Genomic DNA, 16216 nt, shown 5'->3' on the forward strand with positions numbered 1-16216 from the left:
AGAGCCTGGAGTCTGCTTCCGATTCTGTGTCTCCCTCTCTCTCTGCCCCTCCCCCGTTCATGCTCTGTCTCAAAAATAAACATTAAAAAAAATTAAAAAAAAAAAAGAAAACTTGGAGGAAGGCACATGGGGAATTTTAATCCTTATTTTGCAGATGAGAAAACTGAGGATTAGAGAAGTGCTGTGTGACTTGCTCAAGGTCCCACAGCTGATAAGAAGTGAAATTGCACAGCAAGAGGTAAAATTGTGATGAGAGACTTCAGGTTTCCTGCTGTCCCAGGCCGGTACTTTTGAAGCCAGGCAGCTAGGACTCACGTTAGTGCCCTGGAAAGCAAAGATTCCCAATGGAAATCTGAGCAACCAATTAGGCACTGAGATAAGAGAAACAGATGTTGAACTAGCCCTGACCAAACTCAGACTGCACTTCTCTGACTGACTTGGGGTTATACAACTGAAGACAGCCAGAAGCTGGCCTGGCACCATGCTCAGGTGATACTCAATGAATGGTTGTTTTTTTATTTTTTGTTTTGAGAGAGAGAGAGAGAGAGAGAGAGAGAGAGAGAGAGTTGGGGAGAGGGGAAGAGGAAGAGAGAATCAAGCAGGCTCCATACCCAGTGCAGAGCCCAATGCAGGGCTCAATTCCACAACCCTGGGATCATGACCTGAGCCAAAGTCAAGAGTTGGGTGCTCAACTGACTGAATCACCCAGGCTCTCCTCAATGAATGCTTTTTAGATGATGATGATGATGATTTGGAAAATGGTCAGACGAGAGCTCTGAAAGTAATTACAGAGTTAGAAATAGAAGCTAAGGGAAGAAATTAAGGAAACTAATATTACTTAGACTAGAAAAGAGACCAAAGAAGAAACTTGATAACAGCTTTAAAAGAAAAAAAAAAAACCTTGAGCTTTCCGAGGGCCAAGCAAAGGGAAGTGGACTAGAAGAATCTAAGTAAAAGGGTAAATTTCTTCCTTCCTTTTGAGGATTGTTATGGACACTTGAGAGCATTTATAAACATAATAAACTCTTTTTATTTGAGCTTAGAGTCAGGGATTTGCCAAACATGGGCTCTGATGAAGGATTTCAGCACGAGGGTTGCATGACCTCTTGCACAGTGTCCTTAGAAATCTCTGGGTGGCTCCTAAATCTGCCCTATGTCCTCATACAATTTGAGGAGGCCTTTGTGGACTTCCCTGCTCCTTAGTCTTAGCATCTTTACAGGACTGTTCCAATGCCCAACACAAGCCTTACTTTAGCTCCTCAAGGCTTAATTAATTCCTATACTCCTTGGCCCTGAAGCCAAGTGGAACAATGCTCAAGGCTATAAATTTGGCTCAGCATGCCCAGAAGGGCCTAAAATGCTGGCTAGTCCAAATATGATACCAATTCTTAAATCCCCTGTTTTATATCTAGCATCTGCTTGCACACCTCCAATTATGGGAAGCTTCATTCATCCCCATAGAAGACATAATACAATGAACTTTGGACTAGGAATGAGGAGAGTTGGGTTTGAGTCCCAGATCTGCCACTAACTTGCTGTGTGATTTTTGTCAAGTCCCTTCACATTTATGGGCCTATTTCTTTATCAGTAAAATGGTAGTGGAGGAATCTCTTTGTTTTAGTTTATGTTGGTTTCATTGCTGTAACAAATGGCCCTCAAAAATTCAGTGACAAGAAGTTTGTTTCTTTTTAAAATTTTTTATTTAAAAAATTTTTAATGTTTATTTATTTTTGAGACAGAAAGAGAGAAAGAGCATGAGTGTGGGAGGGACAGAGAGTGAGGGAAACACAGAATCTGAATCAGGCTCCAGGCTCTGAGCTATCAGCACAGAGCCTGATGCAGGGCTCAAACTCATGGACCATTAGATCATGACCTGAGCCTAAGTCAGACACTTAACCAACTGAGCCACCCAGACACCCCTGTTTATTTCCTATGCAATATTCATGGAAGGGGTTCCAGATTAGAGAGAGAATTTTGCTCCATGTAATTATCTAGGGACCCAGACAGAACTGATGGCAGTTCTTCCAGTCTTAATACATGGCTTGCAAGATGACTTTGCAGTTGTAGCTCACAGGAAAGCAGAAATATCATGGGAGTTTTTTTATGGTCCAGGCCTGGAAGTGGTGTGTATCACTTTTATCCATACTGTATTGGTCAGAATTCAGTCATATGGTTATACCAAAGTGTTTGACCAAAGTGGTGGAGAAATGGAGTGCAGCCATATGGTGGCTAGCTAGAAGGTCCCACCATAGACTTGATGATCTCTAAAGGCCCTCTGCCCCAGCTCTGAAACTCTGGGTATGTTTATTAACTAGACTCCTGGTTCCCACATTGCCCTGCTACAAGTGCTTTGAAAATCACCTAACTTCTCTGACCATTAGGGACTAGAAAGATGGCAATGAGGCCAATGCAATGACCCCTGTGAAAGGTCAGAGAAGAACTGAGATACCAGCTGCACCACCAGGTACCACATTAAGTTAAGTTGTCTTTGTGCTTCTTTTCTCTGCAGCCTGGGTAGGAGCCCTCTCAATGGGCATGATCTTCTTCTGTTCTCCCATTGTGAGTATATTCACTGATCGTTTGGGCTGCCGAATCACAGCAACTGCAGGGGCTGCTGTCGCTTTCATAGGCCTCCATACCAGCTCCTTCACCAGGTAAGGCTAGGAGTTGCTGGCCATTTGCCCAAGGCTGAAGGTTGGCTTCTTTCTGGGCTTCAACTAGGGATACTCATTGAACAATCCTCTGTGGTCCTTTCCATATAGAGTTCTCAAGACTCTGCTCCTGAGAATCATTGTACAATGGGATTCATCTAGGTAGGTTCTCCAAGACACATTGATATATAATATCCCCAAAAGAGGACCCAAGAGTTCCAAAGTGGTAGGTGGAGCCTAAGCTTGAGAGTTCATGAAACTGGGCCTAAGTCCACTTTGGGCCACTAAATGGCTATGGAACAATATATTAGTACCATTCCCCTATCTGGGCCTCAGTTTCTATATCTGTAACATGAGGGAGTTAGACCAGATGGTCTTTTCAGGTCTCTTCCAGCTCTGCCATTCTATTCCCCCTTCCATGTGCCACACAACGCATGACCTCACTTGCCTTCCTGGAAATGAGCTTCTGGAGTGAATCCATGTGAAACACCTACCATTACAGGATTCCTGAGGGAATCTTATATTGAAAAAGAAGTCAGCTGAGCCCAAGGCTGTTTAGCATTTCTGGCTCCTTTCCAGGTATTTTTGGCTGCCAATGTATGGATAATTTGGGAAAGAAAAAAAAATCATGTCTTGGGCATAAGAAAGGATGTTTAGCAGCATCTCCCACTGGGGTATAGACCTAGCACCCAGCTACCCAGCTAGGCCTATGCTAACCTCAAATTCCAGTGCAGTTGGTCCTACTGGAAAAACTTGGTAGTATCAGGCAAGAAGCAGGCTATAAGTTAATGTTCTGGTTTTTTTCTGCCAATCCTGAAGGATCATGTCTGCAGGCGAGGGGAGAAGTAAAAACCCTCCACCATGGCCTGAGGAATATGGAATTCCTAAAGAAGTCTGTTGGCTTTCAGCCAAAGATGCTTTGGAAGTTATTATACCTCCTACTTCCAATCTGCCTGGGCTGGTATATGAAAATGCTGGCCTGGAGACATGGGTAACTTGTCAGAGACTTGTTTTCTGAGCTTGGCTCACCAGAGAAGGTTATGCTCTCTAGGCCTAAGGTTCCACTCAGAGTGGAGAATGATAATTGTGTTCTGCCACAACTGGGCCCTCTGAGGGGGATCCAGATTTCCTTATGACTTGAGCATTTCTGGCTACTCAGCCTACCCTCCAGCAGAGCTTGTATATGACCTACAATGATTTCTTGGCTTCATCCCATCCAATTGGGACAGAGGAGGGGAAAACCATGTTCTGCTTGGAATGTGCTCAGCCCTCCTATGGCAGCAGCTCCAAGCCCTTTCAGGATCCCTCTGGTGGTTGGCCTCATTTGCCCTCAGTAAGCTGGTGCCTGGCCCCTTGAGGGAAGGAGCTAGGCCTCAGAAGTGGCTCCAGTCTCGGCACTACACAGCAGAGGTCTGTTTTTTAAGGTTGAGCTGAGCAAAGTATAAACAAATTAGCAACATACGGATTCCACTTCTCTTCCAATACACGTGAGCTCGGTTATAGGAGGGGAAAGAGCTTAGATGTATTTTTTTCTGGCATTCTTCTTTAGGCACATTGGAGTAGGCATTCTGTTTTCCAGCCCCTAAGCCCTTCCCCACCCCCTTTGCCTTTTCTGTAAGAACATCTTTAGAGCCAAGAATCTTTCTGAATGGCTTCATGTCTGTTGGGAAAGTGGTTCTGCTTGTGACTAGAGCTCCAAGTCATCCCTCCTGTTGTCTGAATTCGGGCTCTGAGTTCCATTGGATGACATGAGGTGGGACAGAGTACAGTCAGGGCTGGAGATGCCTTGTCAAGCCTATTCAGGGGCTTCCTTCCTTGAGGCCCAGCTAGAAACAGATCCATCAGATAGCACTCTGAACCAAATCCCATGTTTTTCCCCCACTTTCCCTCTCCTTGAAGGTCTACTTTAGACCTTCCTAACTCCTCTCCCTTACACAAGGTCCCCAGACCAAGCCAATCCCAAAAAATCTGACAGAAGAGGAGCAGTTTAGCTATGTATTCCAAGTGGAGGCAACACTTCTGAAACCAAAGCTTTTGCTCATATCCAGTGAATGTAAGCAGATGAGAAACAACCTTGCCATTTGTAATGACACGGTTGGAACTAGAGAATACTATGCTAAGTGAAATAAGTCAGTCAGAGAAAGACAAATACCATATGATTTCACCCATATGTGGAATTTAAGAAACAAAAAAAACATGAGCAAAGGTGGGAAAAAAAGAGGGAGAGACACAAACCAAGAAACAGACTCTAAACTACAGAGACCAAATTGATGGTTACTAGAGGAGAAGTTGTTCAGGGGATCAGTTAAATAGGTGATGATTAAGGAATGCATTTGTTGTTATGAGCATTCGGTGTTATATGGAAGTGTTGAATCACTATATTGTACACCCAAAACTAATATTATACTGTTAACTGGAATTTAAATAAAAACTTAAAAACAAAGAAAAGCAATGGTGATGCAGTTGTCTTACAACTGTTGAGTGTTAATACATCATCTCTGCAGCATAGACCTAGTGCTTTAGTATAAGGACTGGGTCCATCTACGGGGACCAACTGCTTGACCATAGAGAGTATTAGTTAATTAAGCGGTCAGATAAGATCTGTTGTAAAATATGTGGAGTCTTCAAAAAGAAAACAAAATTCTTCATTAGGTTGTGCGAATATTGTCTAAGGGCAGATGGCTGGCCAAGGTAACCTTCCCATGGCCTTTACTCTTTTGAAACTTTGCCTTCTGTTACAGAGGCTTATGGCCACAGCAGAACATAAGAGTTTTAAGCCAGAACCTATCTTACTTGGCCAGGCCCACAACTTCTTTGAGGCTCCACTTCCCATCAAGCAACTAGGCTACTCTGAGAGGCTAATCCATATCATGTCCAGCAACAGGAACAAGGCTCTGGAAGTTAAAGGGACTCCTTACTTCAGGATCCCCAGGGAGATCATCTAGGACCTATAGTAAAGGGTCATGGGATATCCAGACCTTGGGCAGGGTTGGAGATAAGGTGTCTCTCAGCCACTTTCTGAAATATTAAGGGCCCCTACCATGGAAAAAGGTAGTAGAGTCCCATGGAGGATCTTGACTTTCCAGGATCTTGGCTTCTTGCAGACTTTTGTTACTTGGGATAAAGCTTTGGCTATCAGCTTACCCATGGTGTCTAGGTGAGCAGTAGGTGAAACTGTTCTAAGGCCCTGTCTTACTCCTTATAGTCTCTTATCAAGCCATTGCATAGGTTGATTCTGGCATTCTTTTCAACGATTCTCTCTGATTGGGTACTATGATTCAAACTAGAGTCATACAGACAAAGAGTCAAGTCCAAGTTTCCTGATCCTGTTATGCTACATTGGGTGAATTAGTTCTCTGAGCCTCTGTCTCCCTATCTGCATTATTATTAAGTCCTGTTCCTTGTCTTTTCTGAGGGTAAGTGGTAAGTGGGGCTGTGGATTAAGGGTGGGGGTATGCAGATCTCAGGAGGGTGAAGGGAAAGGGCAGACAGATTCCTGGTCAGGCTGCTGAGAATAGTTCTTGGTGTTTCTCCCACAGCTCATTAAGCCTGCGTTATTTCACCTATGGGATTCTCTTTGGTTGTGGCTGTTCCTTCGCCTTTCAGCCATCTCTCGTCATCCTCGGCCACTACTTCCAACGCCGCCTGGGTTTGGCCAATGGTGTGGTGTCTGCTGGAAGTAGCATCTTCTCCATATCCTTTCCTCTTCTCATCAAAACACTGGGGGCTAAGATCAAGCTCGCCCAAACCTTCCAGGTGCTGAGTACCTTCATGTTTATTCTTACCCTGCTTTCACTCACCTACCGGCCACTCCTACCCAGTTCTCAGGACACCCCAAACAAGAGAGGTGTCCACACCCTGTGCCAACGCATCCTGGCTCAGCTTAGAAAGTACTTCAACATGCGAGTGTTCCGCCAACGTACCTACCGCATCTGGGCCTTCGGGATTGCTGCTGCTGCCCTTGGCTACTTCGTTCCCTATGTACACCTGGTAAGGAATATTAGGGTGGGCCCACCTTACCTCTAGGAAGCTGCCCTTGGCCTGCCTGAAGTCCAGAGAATAGAGGTGGAGGACACTAGAAGGGCAGAGCTGGGACCTTCGGTAAAAGAGACCAAACAGTGTTTGAAGAGACCCAAAGTGGGAAAGAACACAGACTGAGGGAAGATCTCAATGGGAAATGGGTAGAATTCATAAAGGGAAAGTCCATGCCTGTTTCCCCCTTGATAAATCTAGATAGATTTTTCCCCCTTGATAAATCTAGATAGATTTTCAAGAGAAGATAAGCATCATTGGGATTGAGAAGACTGGCTGAGATGACCCAAGGGCAGGGTTTTCTAAGAGTGTGTTCTGTGGAATGCTGGTCTTTGTGGTCAAATGATTTGTTTAGGAAACAACGTATAATCAATCTCTCTAGCTTCGTATTGTCACAATCTTTTAAAGGTACCAAAAAATCAAGCAGTAAAAGAAACCCACTTAGCTTCATTTAACCATTATCCACCCAAATTATACTACCATAGAACTGTTGGTTATAGTCCAGCTATTATCTTCCATAGATCTTGTGTTTCTTAAAACACATGTCTGGAAATTTTACATGGAAGTTAGTTCTCTCCCATGGTGACCTGCTGTTGCCCCAGGGTATCAATTCTGGGTCAGGGAATGGGGAGGTTTGGGGGGAGCCCTTGGGTTTTCTTAGTTGTTAAGGCTGTATTCTGTCCCTCAAGCCAGGGCTTGGAGATACCCACTCCCCTTCGCTGTTGCTCAGAAGCCCAGAATCCAAAAAGCCAAGGGATATTAAGCCTTTTAAGCAATTAGAAGTATCCAGAAAGCTTGTTCTGGATCTAGGGCTACAAAGGAGGGGGTTGAAGGGAAGGGAGCTCTTGCTGTGGTCCAGGAAAGCAAGCAGTAGAGTGTTCTGGATATACCAACAGTTAACCAGTCAGCTCCTTTTCTTCCCCCTGTCCTTGGGGGTCCTGGTGTTATGCTTTTCAGATGAAATATGTGGAAGAGGAATTCTTGGAAATCAAGCAGACCTGGGTGCTCTTGGTGTGTATTGGGGCTACCTCAGGCCTTGGGCGTCTTGTGTCGGGCCGTGTCAGTGACTCCATTCCTGGACTTAAGAAGATCTACTTGCAGGTGAGTGTTACCACCTTGCCCTGATCAGAGTGGTGTGGGGAGGAAAAGTCTGCCAGAGATGCTAGGTTACCCCCAGCCTTTGGGATAAAATGGTAGGTTGTATCATTACTATGCCCTGGGCGCCAGCTCTGACACAAGCTTGTTGTTCAGCATGGGAAAGTCAATCAAATTCTCCAAGCCTCAGTTTTCTTGGCTTTCAAATGAAGACAGTCATCTTTGTTCTGCCTCCTTCATCAAGATGGAATAAGTATCCAGTGAGAGCACTGTGTAAATAGAACCTATAAGAACACTTACAAGAAAGCGTTTATTAATAATGGTTCTTCCATCTGAAATAGGAAACCTGAGGCTAGGAGTTAGATGCTGACTCCCATTGAGGACTGATCTCCTTGCTACTCCATACTCTCTTGGAAGGTCTTGGGCATCTATAGTACTCTGTGGCCCAGTGTTTCTCTCCTCTAAGCCAGCAGGACCAAGTCAATCACTTCTTACATTTCCAGAGTTACTTGCACCAAGCATTGGCTCTCAAACATTATCCTCTTGATGGACGCAAAAATAGTGCCAGAAAACACAACCTTTCTTCCCCTCTCTGGGCCTCACTTTCCTCATTTGTACAATAAGAATAATTCTTGCCCTTTCTCTCTTACCTTACAGAGGAGGATCAAAAGAAATATAGGTGTAACCAGGATTTGGGAAGTAAAAAGCTGTTATAGCCATGCAAGATTTTAATCCTTTGGACAGTAACACAGTGCATCATATTGCGGGCAGTTTCTGTGTGAACTGAGCTCTGGTCTTGCTTGGGACTACTGCTCAAGCTGTCTGTCTTTGTCTACCTGGCAGCACTAATGCCTCTCTGACCCTTGCTCATGCTTTTTGCTCCTGTGGCTTGGTTTACCACAATGTTTTCCACAAATGTGGAACCCTGTGAAGGGACAACATCAGCTCTTCAAAACATGTGGTCACAAATAATCCATTAAGAAGGTGGTTGAATTCTGACTCTCCTGGAGAAGCCCTAAAAGCACTTCCAAGGGGCCCTGACTATTCTCATAGTAGGGATTTTTCTGTCTTCTGACAGCTTCAAGTGTTTTCCTAAATATTCTAAGATGTCTTAGACAAGAATATGATTAAGGATTTCTGTTGTGTTTAACTCTGTGTTAGATTTGCAAAAGCTGGTGAATCTTCTTTGTCAGAGCTGGGGGTGACCTTGTGGTTTATCCAGTCCAACCTCTCATTACACAGAAACTGAGAAAAAGACATACAGACAGTCATGGCAAAGTTGAATTCATATGTAGCACTTTTCTCATATTTCACTTTATACTGATGGGTGGCAGAGCCATGTTCTAGAGATAAGTAACTTGACCAAAGTCAACTCAAAAGACTGTGATTGAGATAAACCAGTTATGAAATTTTGAATTCCAGGGAAAATATCAGGAATTGCCTTATCTGGGTGGCTTTTTGTATAGGAGAATGTATGTCTTTTTCAGCTTCTTCCACATGCCACCCCTGTATGTCTTCCCTGTCAGTATCAGCAGCTCCAAGATGCTAACAGTGCTGGCATTGGGCCAGGACTTTATCTTGAGGAAAAGAGCAGCCCCTGTCTAGCCATATAGCTCATTTCTCATTACAGTCCCTAGGAGAGAAGTAGGGCCCAAGCAGCTTTTGCTGTCTATTGTGTAGAGAAAGTTCCAAGGGAGGTGGAGGCATTAACTAGTCAGAGGCAGAACTAGGCTTAGGACCCAGTGCTTCTGCTGATCACTTCCCCTACCCACCCAACATTCTCTCCCCTTTTCCAGTCTTACTTGACCCAACTTTGCCACTTAGAGTAATATAAAATAATCTTAGAATGCTATAGCTGAAATATATCTTTATCAATTATAGTCCAACAGCCTCATTTTACAAATTGAGGAACTGAGACCTAGAAAGGGAAAGATGAGTCCAAACTCATCTTTCTGGCAAATGTCTCAGGCTAAGAACACAAGACAATGGATAAACTCCTCTTGAGCTGCTCAAGATACTCCATCACAGGAATTTGCCTCCCTTTCTCCCTGGGTCAGATACAGGAGTATAGGCTTGGGAGAGGAAAGGAGTGTACATAACTTCAGGTTCTGAAGAGATACCCACTAGACCCTGTAGTTCCTACTATTGGAAAAGACAGGCACATGTATCTGATATACAGACTTCCCCTTGACAGTCTGCTAGAAAAGAAATGGTGACAGCCTGCAGGACAACCTCACTTTGGGCCAATTCTTGAGGTCTGATTCTCAGTTTAAAGAGAGATTTTTAATTTCTGAACTTTTCAAGGCCTCATGGAGGATGTTAAGCAGCAGCTAGATACAATAGGTAGTAACTGGAGATGACAGAAATCAGTTAATGGGATCCTCTGTGTTGTATAACGCTATTAACTCTTAGTTGCCATACCATTATGGCTTGGTTGATAGGTGGATCTGGTTTTATCTTCTAGTTGTGCATGAATCTCCTAGAGGACGAGCTGGAATATCAGGGTTCTCATTCCTAGATTCCACCTAGCTATCCCAAAACAGCCTAGGCAAAGTTCAAAAAGTTTTCTAGCAAAGAGACTTCCTCACATGGCATGTCCAGGACATTTCTTATCCTCTCTGAAAACCAACCAATCAACCTAACAAACCCACTGCCAGTACAACACAAAATCTTTAGGGCTTGAAACAGCCTTGACCCTCCTATCCCATCTATGTGGTGATTTGGTGATTTACCCTTACTCTGTGGTCACTTACACTTCCTGGGTAAGTTTACCCTCCTGTGTGAAGCATTAGAAGATCCTGGGTCCTGTTAAGGCTTTGGTAAACAGATCAGGTCTTACCCCTGACCCTGCGATGACCTGGCTCTGCTGGCTACAGTGGGTGAGAGGAGGGGGTTTATTTCCCTGCCTGCAGCCCAGGTCTTCAGTCTGGCTCACTGACACAGGTTGCAGATGACCTTAATCAAAAGACCAACTGTGTTTCCAGTTTCTCTTCTCTCTTTTGAGTGGGAAAAACCAGCCTCTGGAAAGGCAGCTTCTTTGTTTTAGAGTCATTTTGCTCAGCCCAAAGAAAGCCCAGTGGCTAGTCAGTGCCCCTGAACTTGTTTCAGCTCCCTAGACCCCCTCCTAGTGTCTTGGTTCTCCTTAAAGTCCCCTTTGTTGTCTTTGCATGGTACCCAACCAAGTCCAGAGGACCCCACAGCCATGCTGAGATGGGTGGTGTGTCTCATGTCCTAAATCATAAGGAACCTGGGTGAACCTCCCAATGGTCTTCTTCATGCCAAGGTGTTTTCTAAAAGTGGCCACCCAATAAATGAGCGCTGCGTCCTTTCTTATTTCAGAAAGCTCTGCCTTCCATTCATGCCCCCATCTAATCATCATTCAAGTTATCCTCATTTCCTTCTCTTCCTCTTCTCAGACCTTACTTGGATCTGAGAACACCAGCATGATCTGATCCCAGACCCTAATACCTGGGCAGCCAAACACAAGATCAGAACAACAGCAATTTCTTTTAGCTTAGAGTCCAGTGAAAAGACAACTTCTTAAGGGTGGGGCCATGCCCCTTACCTTTTTAAAAAATGTTGATGGAATCACAGTTAAGTAGGGACTGTCTTAAAAACTTCGAATCTTTCAGTGCAGGACTTAGAAAGGGCCTACATAATTATTTAGCCCAACTGCTTTCTCTGCTGACACTCCCTGTCCTAATTTATAGATGGTAGAAATGAAACCCTGAGAAAGGAGATATGATTTGCTATGTGGTCTTGACTGACAAGCACAACATGACCTAAGGTCCTTGCTCCTCCAGGTCATCTCCTTCCTGCTCCTGGGCCTGATGTCCATGATGATTCCCCTGTGCCGGGGCTTTGGGGGCCTCATCGTTGTCTGCCTCTTCCTGGGCCTGTGTGATGGCTTCTTCATCACCATCATGGCCCCCATCGCATTTGAGCTGGTGGGCCCAATGCAGGCCTCACAGGCAATTGGCTACCTCCTTGGCATGATGGCCCTGCCGATGATTGCTGGGCCCCCCATTGCAGGTGAGGCTGATACTACAGGGAGGGCATGAGTGTGGGAGTCCTGTCTTCCCTGGGCCCTAGCAATCCTGAGTACCTCTGCTGTAAGTCCTTTTTTTACTCTTATTCTCTATTTAAGCAGCCTTGTCAAAGTGTATGAAACCTCTTACCTCTATTAGTGGAAGAGGTTAACTACAGTATATGTGCATGGATTCATTTTTTGGGAATGGGGAATAGATGCTCTCTATCTGTTTCAGTGGAGTTTATTTTAGACAGCCTGGATGATTCCAGGAGGGTAAAGAGAGAAATGGGTTTGGCTTTTTGATCATTCTATTGGTTCAGTGTCTTCTATCTTTCTCTTTATAAGTAAATAATTATTTGCAAGGTAGTTGGGCAGAAAGAGAAGAGAAAGTGGACCCTGGCTTCATTAAGACTTAGAGATGCTCTCCCTCCTTCTCTATTGGCTTCTGAACTAAGCCTGTAGAAGAGACTTTGATTAAAACCAAATCCTAGGACTGGGCCAGTGAGGCTTACTTCTAGCAGGTAGTAGGCAAAGTGTTGGCTTGCTGTCTTTCAGTATTCTCAGTTTCCTTCTCCACTCTCCCAAAAGAGCATTGTTGATACCCCAGGGGACATAGGAAACAAGGAAAACCAATGAAAAGAGAACTCCATCTCTTTTCTTTAGGATTTAATGCAAATATTGATTTGTGGGTTAGCCTTCCTGGGCTATCCAACTGGGCTAACTCAACAAATATCCCTTGAACACCAATTGTGTGCAAGGTGTTGTAAGGGCATGTCATGCTGTGTGACAGTGACAAAAGCTTCCACCCACGCCCTTGTACAACAGCCATGGGGCTCACTGAAGGAGGGGAGCCTCTACCCAGCCCCCAGTCCCAGAGGTGGATCCCAGAATCCACATCTCTTTCCATTTTGCTTACCATCTAAGCAGCCCAAGGGCCTTTCTTTTCCTCAGTAGTGTTTCTGTGATCATCTTTCCTGTGAGGTGCCCCATGTTAGCTTCTGAAGGTAAGCAGGGGAATACTTGCATACCATGCCAAACATATCCATGTTATTAGCAACCTATAGAAACCCAGAGGGGCCAACCATATCTATAACCGGATGAAGGATATACAAACAGCCTTCCCTTAGGGTGAATGGGAACTTCAGAGAAAGGGCACTTAAGAGAAAGAGAAAACAGAAACTTAGCTGAATTGTTCCATAAGAACACTCTAGCCTAAGTTGGGGGTGGAGGGTATATCACTATAAATCAAGTCAAGACTTGGCCATCTGTGGAACTCTTTTGAACTAGCTTCCCTCCTAAGTCCATACCTAGGAGTGACTGGAAGTCAAGCTGTAGCTTCATGAAAGTAAAAAATGGAGAACTTCAAGAGAAGCTTCATTAGCCTCTTTCATAATAAGCATTAACCTCAAGGGCCTGCAACTCCATTACCTCAGAGAGGAGCCACCTGAATTTGTAACAGAGGTTTTATTTTTTTCATTGAGAATGTTTAAATTGAGGGGATCCTGGGTAAAGGTAGTGCAGGCCAAGATCCACTGGATAGGCATTGTGATGGCCCCTAAAAGAGGCAGATAGCACCTTTGGGCAAAAGGGCAAAGCTGAACTTGACTTGTCTCTCTTATTTCAGGCCTCCTCCGCAACTGTTTTGGGGACTACCATGTGGCCTTCTACTTTGCTGGTGTGCCCCCAATCATTGGGGCTATAATCCTCTTCTTCGTCCCTCTGATGCATCAAAGGATGTTCAAGAAAGAGCAAAGGGATTCCAGCAAGGATAAAATGTTGGCCCCTGATGCAGACCCTAATGGGGAGCTGCTGCCTGGCTCCCCCATCCCTGAGGAACCAATCTAATGTGTTTTCCTTGCCATTGTGTGCTTCTCCCCAACCCTTTCCCTTCACTCCACCCTGCTCAGCTTTTACATTTTTGCCATCAGCACACTTGTTCTCAAACATGCACACACAGCAGTTCAGACACCTGACCATCCCCTTGGAGCCAAAGCTCCTGTTAAACTCAACCAAATTCTCCCTGTTAATGCCTTTAAATTTGCCAGGGTCTTTCTCCCAGGAGCTAGAAAAGCTTGGGATCCCCCTGGCCTTTGGAACATCTCCATATACTTTCTAACACCTGGAGATGGTACCTCCTGGCCCCAGATTGCTAGTCACCCACTAAAAGCAACTTCCAAAGGTGCTACTGTGTCCCTCGGAGCCTGGTGGGAAGACCCAAGCCTCTGTGTGCTCAGGATTTCCTTGTCATCTGTCCTTGGAAACCATTGGTAAAGGGGAAGAGAAAGGGCAGAGAGGTAAAATCAGACAATGAGCCTTGCTTAATCTCAGAGCCTCTGAGGGCTGTGGCTTCCCAAGAGCTGTGGGTGACATCACTTTACAAGTGTACAAATAGTTTCCCCATCATACAGTTGGTTAACAGTCCGCTTCTTTCTTCCCTTCATTTATTTCCTTTACTGCTTCTTCTCCCTTCTCTTCCCCCTCTATTTCTTTTTATGACTGTCATAGATGCATGGGTGCTTGAAGACAGGAGGGATCTAGAGCTTGTGCCAATCAGCCTCACCTTGGCCCAGCCCACCCCTAACATGTCATTAATTCCACTCATCTCAGGCTGAGCCACATCTTACTTTTTAGCTCAAGCTTCTATAATTATAAACTGGAAGAGTAGAATATCACATAGGGAAAGGGATCTTAAACACCATAAAGCTCCACTCACTGATTTTTAGAGTTTCCAGGCCAGTGCAGTAACTTGCAGGCACTACCAGCTCCCCATCCTTATATTCATCTGTCAAAATGTGAAGAAATTCCTTTCATTTCAGCATGCAGAGGAGGACTGATGATGGGGGAGGGCATGATTGGGGGAGAGGCAATAGTTATTGACCTGGCAAAGGACCAACTCCTCCATCTCTCATTATTCATGATAGGTTAATATTACCATCTGGGTCAGGGCAGGAAAGGGACTGTTTTAGGGAAAATCCCATTCCCAACCTGGATGCCCCAAGGGTAGAGGCAGCAGCTGCATGTAGTGTTGAACAATTTCTCTTAGGAAGAAGGAAGCCTCCTAGCCTTTATCACTGAATGTGTCTCCCATGCTGGGCATTCTGAGCCATTCTGCTTAGCAGGCATTAAAGGTGCCAGGAAAGGTAGCGTCTGGACCATCTTAATCCCTCTGAAATAGGTGCCAGATGTTCCCCTATGCCCAGATTCTGGGCAACACCCTTGCTGAAGAGCATTCCCAGCCAGGCTGTGCCCAAGCTAGCACAACTCACCCCCTTAGGAGCTCAGTTTCTCTCCTTACTTGGTCTCTTTGTGTCTCTTTCTCCCTATTCTGGGCATTTGTCTGTTGTGCTCCTGTTACTCTAATCTTTCATCACCTTCTTGTCAGGCATCCTTGGTCGTTACTAGGAGCTAACAGTGACTTGCCACCCTAAGACAGGGCCATCCCAGGGACAGAAGGATGAGGTTGCCTGTGAGGAGCTCCAAAGAAAACAGTGGTCCCCACCCATAACATTTTCCGCTACAAACAGGCAGCTGTGGCATGGTGGGCCTATGATGGCTTCATTCAAGTCCAAAGTCCTGTATGCCCTCCGTTGGTCCTAGTCCAGCTTTTATCAACCCCCCCAAAGGAAAACCCACTGGCTCTTAGACCTGTGGATAGGAAGGGGCCTAATTACTATCCTGTTGGCTCCAAAAGCAGTGGAACAGGGGGAGCTGGGCCCCAGAAGCCTTGTAACTGACCACTGAAAATGTTGGAGCAACAAACCCCTGCTCTCATTCTTCCTGTCCTTCCCCTACCAAGTCACTAAAGGGCAGTTCTGTAGGGCCTCAAGGTGAAGGCCTTGAGGTGAGCATCTTTTGTTGCTCAAGGTGAAGATAGCTCTTAAAAACCAGGTGCCAACTACTTCTCTCCAGATGAAGGAAAGACATTCACAGGTCGCAAATCTGCCCTATCAGTTGTCACATGACATAGTGGGATATCAGTTTATTTCTTCCACATATGTGCATGTACATGTGTGAGCTTGTGTGCTTTTGGAGAGAATGCTGGTTGGTGAAAGCAGCTCAGTATTAATATTTTGGGTAGGATGCAGCCTCTAATGCACCACAGTTAAATCTAGGAAAACGAACAAAATTTGGGAGCTTGAGATCTGGGACATTTAAATCCTCAAAAGGTTTGGAACAAAATAAACATATCTAAAAATCTAGATTTGGTATGTGTGTTGCCTACAAGGGTGAAATACTCAACCTAGTTAACAGCAAGAAGTTTGGCTTCAGAACTGAAATTTCGTTTCAAATAAAATTTCTGCCAGGGTCTATACTCTCTGTGAGAGCAGAAATTGGCAAAGGAGCTATATAGGGGGTTTGGAGCTGGGTGGATTATAATCGAATCTAATCTATTCAGGATTAGATTTTT

At 44.9% G+C, this 16216-nt stretch overlaps 1 protein-coding gene across 1 annotated transcript in view; it reads left to right on the plus strand.

Moving 5' to 3' along the window:
• The window catches only part of SLC16A2 (solute carrier family 16 member 2), a 148267-nt gene extending 132260 nt beyond the window's left edge, over positions 1 to 16007 (plus strand). The window contains exons 2-6 of the mRNA XM_004000653.6: positions 2510 to 2654; positions 6191 to 6641; positions 7641 to 7784; positions 11582 to 11810; positions 13433 to 16007. Coding sequence (XP_004000702.4) covers positions 2510 to 2654; positions 6191 to 6641; positions 7641 to 7784; positions 11582 to 11810; positions 13433 to 13653 — 1190 coding nt within the window. The 3' untranslated portion in view covers positions 13654 to 16007. The remainder of the gene's footprint in view (positions 1 to 2509; positions 2655 to 6190; positions 6642 to 7640; positions 7785 to 11581; positions 11811 to 13432) is intronic.
• Positions 16008 to 16216: the final 209 nt, after the last annotated feature.

The sequence above is a fragment of the Felis catus genome, chromosome X, assembly GCF_018350175.1.
Source record: "Felis catus isolate Fca126 chromosome X, F.catus_Fca126_mat1.0, whole genome shotgun sequence".
Lineage (NCBI taxonomy): Eukaryota > Metazoa > Chordata > Mammalia > Carnivora > Felidae > Felis > Felis catus.